Source organism: Telopea speciosissima, chromosome 11 (assembly GCF_018873765.1).
Source record: "Telopea speciosissima isolate NSW1024214 ecotype Mountain lineage chromosome 11, Tspe_v1, whole genome shotgun sequence".
In the NCBI taxonomy this organism is placed as follows: Eukaryota; Viridiplantae; Streptophyta; class Magnoliopsida; order Proteales; family Proteaceae; genus Telopea; species Telopea speciosissima.
This window is the reverse complement of record NC_057926.1, coordinates 51,915,618-51,923,403: the sequence shown is the minus strand read 5'-3', so window position 1 is coordinate 51,923,403 and position 7,786 is coordinate 51,915,618. Positions and strand designations below refer to the sequence as shown.

General features: G+C 40.4%; 2 protein-coding genes across 3 annotated transcripts; both read left to right on the top strand.

Moving 5' to 3' along the window:
* Positions 1-301: 301 nt before the first annotated feature.
* LOC122645319 (zinc-finger homeodomain protein 7-like) lies at positions 302-1,459 on the top strand. Its single transcript, XM_043838632.1, has one exon. The coding sequence runs from the start codon at positions 302-304 to the stop codon at positions 1,457-1,459; it is 1,158 nt and encodes a 385-aa protein (XP_043694567.1).
* Positions 1,460-5,413: 3,954 nt separating this feature from the next.
* LOC122646383 (cell division cycle-associated protein 7-like) lies at positions 5,414-7,786 on the top strand. Of its 2 annotated transcripts, XM_043839932.1 has the most exons (9): positions 5,414-5,418; positions 5,730-5,839; positions 5,921-6,161; positions 6,262-6,466; positions 6,808-6,878; positions 6,960-7,037; positions 7,173-7,260; positions 7,357-7,412; positions 7,529-7,786. In XM_043839932.1, the coding sequence occupies exons 2-9, from the start codon at positions 5,774-5,776 to the stop codon at positions 7,606-7,608; spliced, it is 885 nt and encodes a 294-aa protein (XP_043695867.1). In that variant the 5' UTR covers positions 5,414-5,418; positions 5,730-5,773; the 3' UTR covers positions 7,609-7,786. The 2 variants fall into 2 exon arrangements, with proteins under 2 accessions (XP_043695867.1, XP_043695868.1); XM_043839933.1 differs by lacking the exon at positions 5,414-5,418 and having other exon boundaries at positions 5,921-6,137.

Here is a 7,786-nt window from a genome sequence, read left to right as displayed (position 1 = left end):
CTACCTAATGCACCTTAAAGTGCATCCGACGATGGGCAGTACATTTGTTCACCTCTAAAATCCAAAAACATGTTTTCGACGACAATCCAATGGACTTTTGCAGTGCACCACACTTGAGAGGACAAAAATTCCAAGTGACTCACCAAAAACACGTTTTTAGAGTAACGGCTAGCTTAAGCCTGAGAAGTAACACCACCTTCTTATAAAAGAAGCTGTTCTGTTCACTCAGTAACGCAGAAACTCAAGGTTTACCTATTACATTTATCTAAGACAAGATTGTGAAGCTTTAAGAGAGTGAGGAATGGAAGGTGGAAAGAACTCCACCATGGAGATGTTTTACTACGGTGAGTGCATGAAGAATCACAAGATCTCTTCCGGCAAAATTGTAACAGACGGCTGCTGCGAATTCTGGCCAATAAACGACACACCGGACTCACTACTTTGCTCGGTTTGCGGCTGCCACCGAAATTTTCACAAGAGAACTCTCTTCATTTGTTCCTCAGAACGGATAGAAGAGCCGGCATCGGCGCAGCCAGTGGTGTCTCCGGCGCTGCCAGTTATACCTCCGGTGCAGCCAGTGGTGTCTCCAGCGCAACCAGTGGTGTCTCCGGTGCAGCCAAATGTGAGGTCGGATGAAAGAAAGCGACGAGGGAAGCAGCCAATGGTGCCTCCAGTGCTGCCAGAGGGGCCTCCGGTACAGTCAGAGGTGCCTCCAGTGCAGCCAGAGGTGCCATCGGATGAAAGAAAACGACGAGGGAAGCAGCCAGTGGTGGCTCCGGTGCAGCCAGAGGTGAGATCGGATGAAAGAAAGCGACGAGGGAAGCAGCCACTGGAGCCTCCAGTGCAGCCAGAGGTGCGATCAGAAGAAAGAAAGCGCCGAGGGAAGCAGCCAGTGGTGCCTCCATTGCAGGCAGAAATGCCTCCAGTACAGGCAGAGGAGGCAACGGAAGAAAGAAAGCGGCGACGGAGGCAAGAGGAGGATGAGAGTAGGAGGCCGTTAAGAATAGTGATGGCTTTACGGGCAGTCCCTAAGCCGGTGGTGTATGACGTGGAGCCACTGGCAATGATTCCACCAGGGGAGGAGTTCCCGGTATATGATTGGATGAAGAAGACAAGGGTGAGGTTCAACGATGTTCAGAAAGAGAGAATGCGTGGTTTTGCTGAAGATTTGGGATGGAAAATGGTTAAGGAGAGAAGTAGTGAGATTGATCGATTCTGCGATGAGATTAGGGTTCCAAGGAACACTTTCAAGATTTGGATGAATAACCATAAGAATAATAATAATAATAATAATAATAATTCCTCTATGGTTGCTTCCACTTCCCTGGCTCCTCCTGGACCGGCTGATGTGGAGAACCAGGACATTGCTTCCTCATCCATGCCTCCTGCTGAACCACCTGAACCTGATGAAACTTACAATGACGAAGATAATGCTTCCTCTCCTGAGTCCCAAAATTGATGGGTTTATTTTTTTTTTTTTAAATGTTTAATTTCTATGTTTGCATCTGGAGTTCTGGACTGTGTAGTGTTTCATTTGTGTTTCAATTTGAGTAACTTGTTCCTCTCTCTCTCTCTCGTATTATTTTACTCCTTATGGTATAATATGAGGTCAATCAACTCCTTTATTCTGTGTTTGTTTGGTAAGAAATACATTAAAAAAAAATCAAAATATACTTTCTTGTAAAAATTTTCAATTTTAGAAAGAAAATTTGTAAGAAAATAAAAAATAAGAAGATTTTAATATTCGAGAGAGTTTTCTACACCACAATGGATCCTTTGAGCAATTGGAGTTTACGATTTACTCATCATTTTAGCACCCCTCAGAGCATATAGTCTGAGTACACAAACAAGACCACGCATAGTATCCTCAGCAAGACAGCTAGTACGTTTACGTGCCAACTCATTTCCCACTTATTATCATTTAAAGAGTGAAGAAGGGTATATATGGAAGCAAAAGGGAGAGGTGTTGACAATTAAGGTGTCTGTCCCGTCTGTCCAAGTGAGCGTACTTGCCAAGGATTCATCTTCGTTAATGATCTACCCCCTATAGTACAAAGTTGATAACACCCTCATTGTTCCTTTATTCTCTATGGACATCATCTAAATCCTTCAGTTACTTTGACTGTGGGTATGCGAAAACTTGGTCCTTCTTAAAATGATATCAATTTAAAAAAAGAACGGAGTCCTCCGATATCAAGAAAATTTTAACATTCCATAGAGTTTTCCTTCACCCCAAAGGTCATGAATATTGAGAAGGGATCCTCTGATAGCAAGCATAGTCTGAGGGGAAATTATCGCCCCCAGTACTACTGAGGGTGCTGCACCGCACGATGTGCACATCACCCCCAGTAGTACTGGGGGCGATAAAGGTCCTAGTTTGAGTACACAAACAAGACCATGCCATGCTTATTATTCTCAACAAAATAGCTAGCTCGTACATCTACATGCCAACTCATATCCCACTTATTGCCATTGCCATTTAAAGAGTGAAGAAGGGTATATATGGAAGCAAAAGGGAGAGGTGTTCACAACTAAGAAGTCCGTTGAAGTGAGCGTACTTGCCGAGGATGCATCTTCATTAATGATCTACCCCTTATAGTACGAAGTCGATGACTCCCTCATTGTTCCCTTATACTCTATGAACACCATTCGAATCCTTCGGTTCCTTTGACTGTGGGTGTATGAAAACTCAGTGGCCTTCCTAAAATGATATCAATTTAAGAAAAAGAATATTGTCCTTAAAAAGATATCAATTAAAAAAAAATTCTTACTTTTCATTTCTTTTTATTGAAACATACATATTCTTAGCTTTTTATTTTTTCTATTCTTTTCCTGCCAAACATACAGGCCTTAAATCAGCTTCGGATGCTTGTTTCATTCCCTGCCAGATCAATGGCCATTGTTTGCCAGGTGGTGAACTACATAATAGAGAGAAACTTACCATTTCTACTCCAAGAGGCTGTGACAAACAAGTGGATACAATGCAGATATGGTTTGGACTCACTATTCAAATTTGATTAGTTGGGCGGACTAACCATTGCTTATCCAGCCAGCTATGTCAAAGCCGAAGGGTTAAGACCTTAATTGCATGCCTGGTCACGTGCGGTGTGCATCCCCTGTGCCTAGATATACAGCTGCACGAAATTACTGTCGCACCCCAAGAGGTCATGAATATTGAGAATGGATCCTTTGATAGTAACCGTACTTTAGGATTATTCATCATTTTAGCACCCCTTAGAATGTAGTTCTGAGTACACAAACAAGATCACGGGTAGTATCCTAAGCAAGACAACTCATATGTCTTACATGCCAACACAGGTCCCATTTATTGCCATTTAAAGGATGAAGAAGGGTATATATGAAAACAAAATGGACAGGTGCTGGCAACTAAGATGTCCGTTCAAGTGAGTGTACTTATCGAGGATTCACCTTCATAAATGATCTACTCCCGATACTACAAACTTGATGACACCCTCATTGTTCCCCCATACTCTATGAACACCATCTGAATCTTTCGGTCCCTGGGTGTGCAAAAACTCAATCCTTCCTAAAATGATATCAATTTTTTTTTAAATGAAATATTCTTACTTTTCATTTCTTTTTATTGACAAACAAGTAATAAAAAGCATAAATATTTTTATTTTTTATTCATTTCTAATCAAACATACCGTCCAAATTAATTGCCTCTAACTTGCTTCGGATGCTAGTTTCATTCCCTGACAGATTAATGGCCGTCCAAGAGTGAAAACTTACCATTTCAACTCCAAGAGGCTTTGATAGACAAATGGATACAATGCAGCTGTGGGACCAACTATTCAAATTTGATTAGTTGGGCGGACTAACCATTGCTATGTCAAAGCAGAAGGGTTAAGACCTTAATTGCATGTCACTGGACAATTGGCATTTTGGAAGGGAAATAAAAGGAACGCAAGTGAAGGTAAACCATCCAATACCTATGTTTTGAATAATGATAATGCTCTCCTCTACTTTCCCAAGATTCTATCTACTGTACCCTAACTGTTAAAAAACGTCATTAAGTGATGACATGGCATGTACAAAATTTCTAAAATCCCAAAATACCCTTAATAAACTCTATTTCAATTTTGCCCTCCCCTACTTTCCCTTTTGCATCTTCTTGTCCCATTTCCTCTTCTTCCTTTATGCTTCTTCTTCTTCTTTTTCTTCCGCCAGCACCACCATCATCGCCACCACTTCCTTGGCTATTGGGTTGATATTATGGATACTTGGGGGATGATATTTCTCCAAATAAAATTAAATCAAAGAAAATTTTTGTAATCATTACATTACATAGAATTTTAAATAATTCTAAATTTGATTATTGAATTTTGGGAGGATTTTTCATGTTGAAGTGGACAATGCGAGAAAAATCTCCCACACCGATCCTGGTGTGGAAAATGGTTTCATCAACAGGGTTAGGCCCATAATCCCACATACTCAGGGAGGAGCGTGTTTGAGGAATCAGTATCGGATTGGTTGGATCGGCCGATTGATATCAATATCGGCAGAGGTCAATATCGATTCAAGATTGATCCCAGATCAATGGATAGGTACACACTGAGGATAAAATGTAAAAACAATTTAAATTGATTTTTTAAGAAACATAGGGGTAATTTTGCTAATACGGGCCAATCTGGATAGATATCAGATCGGTATTAGTCATCCGATATCAATTCCTAAGGCCTTGTGAAGTGAGAGGGTCTGGGAAAGCATCCCCATAGTGTTGGGGTGGTGATTTTATTTCCTTAATTGTACTTTATTTTTTTTTCATGTCCTAAATTTGAAAAAAAAAAAAAATCAGATTAGGAATAGGGTTGTCTGAGCAAGCCGCGTAGGAGAGCACACCAATAAAGATTGACGAAATAGTTTTGATCCCAAATCGGCACGAGATGTCATTTTATGTGAGTAGAGGAGAGATAAAGAGAGAGGGTGCTAGTGTATCCTCTATGGTTAGCTTAGTGAACCTTTTCCCTAAAGATTATATCTAAAATTTTTAAGTGAGTTACACAATTATTATTACAAAAGTTTTGAATGCTGGGAGTGGGTGTCTTGTGCGTGAAACTATTCGAGGGAGTCTTGAGCATGAAAGTTTTGGTATGCTAGTTGGTATACCGTAAGCTAGCACTCTTATGATTATATTGGGGAAGATATATGAGTTTTTCTTGTGCTTAATTTTGTTTAGGGAGAGGGATGGATATGCTGGCTAGGGGTACGTATACCATACGGCTTTAGTTGCTGTCCATTTGAGCAAGTCAATCTTCGGTTAGTATAATCATAAGGGAATAACTGCATTAACTGGTCGTGTGGTTCATGTGTTTAGAGACATAGGAACACGTGAAAGTATCATCGTAACCCTTATGAAATAAAAAAAAATTACATCAATATTGATGCCTCTGGTGCGTTCTCATTGCCCTCTACATTGGTACAGGGGCTATAGTTGTCCTAAACAATATAATGGTTATAAGTCACGGCACAATCAGTATGATCGTTCTGTCTCAGTAGGCCCCACCTGATTGCGAGTGGAGCCTGCATCAACAATGAATCCAATGTCTGACTCGTTTTGGACAGTCCTCAATCAAGATTCACATCGGGCGGTCACTTTTCGAATATAGTTTGAAGAGCCTCGGTTAAAGCCGTTAAATAGATAGCCGTTGAAAACCCAAAATGGTATTGGAGTTCGCGAACTCTGTTCAAGGCTGTAACTTCTTAAGTCTCTGTTGCCCGACTTGCCTCTGATTTCGCCATTGAAGAAACCATGGGAAGACTTGCAGCATCGTGTGACTACGAAAGTCTCCGAAATGCCCGAATCTCAGAGAACCAGGTACAGATTTCTCAACAAAGAGATCACACAGAGATTGATAAGATTTTCTCTAACCATTTCGTTTCTTTGGTTAATTAATAGGCACGATTGGCGTCTTTAGGACTAGAAAAAACAGTCTCTGAACTTCGAACCATCGCTACCCCTCCAAAATCTGAGAAGACTCCCGTTAGAAAATACTGTAAGAAAGTCTTCATATGCACGTCTCTACGGCGTTCTGATCGATTGAAGGGAAACTCTGGAGACCTATTATCTAAATCCCATTGTTTGCGATATTCTGAAAGACTAAGAGCAAAATCTGGAAATTCTGTACTATCTCGTAAGGGTTTCATCCCAATCTCTTATTTAATATTTGAACCATTTAAAGTTCTTAAAGAATTTGTCCATTTGGTTCTATTTTGACATTTTAGATGCTTCCCCAGAAGTATTTTGTACTTCAAAGTTGAATCGAAGGATTCTTAATTATGGAGAAGAAGAAGATGAAGCAAAGAGACCAGCAAATGCGCCTCTGCTAAATGTGGACACTACAAAGCTGCGACCCTCTCCAGATGTTCTATCTCGGCGTTGCCACAGCAAGGACAGGGGCAGTGTCTATGACCCCATCTTTGGGATTTGCTGCCATTTCTGCAGGTTCTTTCCACCTTTTCCCTTCCCTTCCCTTCAAGCTGCCCTTTTAAACAAGTTCCTTTTTAATAGCTTATTTGCCAGGTTCGCCATGACCCAAATTGCATTTTGGGCTGAATCAAACATCTAATCTAGAAACTAAAGTAAAGGAAGAGTTCCCCTCTCCCCCCCCCCCCCTTTTTCCCTCCTGGATAGTTTACATGATACCCTGGTGATGCTGTGAAGGCCCACTTTATGTTTGTTGGAGTAGTAACTTGCTCAATGTGACTGTGTAGACATCAGAGTGTTCTGATTTCAGAGACAGAAAGTTGTGCTACTTATTGAAATACTGAAATTTATCAAAGCAGACAGAAGAAACTATGTGGAGAAGAAGACTGCAAGCGTTGTGGAGATCTTGATATGGATGAGCCATGCTTAGGTGTGTAAGGATAACTCTTTGATTTACATTCTAGATTTAGTTGAATACTGCTTTCTAACATTCCAAGTATTTGCCTAGCAGGGAAAACTGATTGCTCTGTGTGCCATTCTAGTAATGGAGTTCTTTGTAGAGGCTGTCTCAAGGTTAGGTATGGTGAAGGTATGGCCTATTTGGAATAACCAAAAGTGGGATAAGATGAGCTGTTACTTCATGACAATTGATGAGTTATTGCCTTCACATTAATGTATTTCTGATCATCATCTGCTGTCTCATTTTTTTGATAACCTGTGTTAGAAATGGAGGAGGTAAGAGAGAACAAGGAGTGGATGTGCCCACATTGCATAGAGGAGAAAGGCATAAACCCATATTGGATATGTAATAGGTAACACTTGGTTTTCTGCAAAATCCATTTAGGAACTTGAATTCTGAACTGATTTCTGAGTAACAGCATTTTTTGTTTTGGTTATGCTGTGGACAGTTCATTCTGTATGAAGAAGAGAAAGATGGTTCCCACTGGTATAGCCATTTTCAGAGGTTAGGACAGAATACTAATCAGATTATCACACTACCTTCTCTTTTGTGGTTTGTGTCTTATGATCTAGCCTCTCACTAATGAATCATGGTTGTTTCTTAATTTGAATGTGATAAAGCTCGGGAGGCAGGATACAAATCAGTAGCACATTTACTCATGGACAAGCTTCAAAATTCAGCCAAGCGCACAAAACGATGATGAATTCGGATCTAATGACTTCCTCTTTGTGAGATTACAAGTGATTTAGAAAACAATGTACCAGGAAGGGGATTGCTTAACTTCACCTGATGCATAACTGATTAATCATATGAGTTGCTGTTAAATTCATTTTCATCCTCTGCATTTGAAGAATACTATTAGTTTACAGTTACAGTTA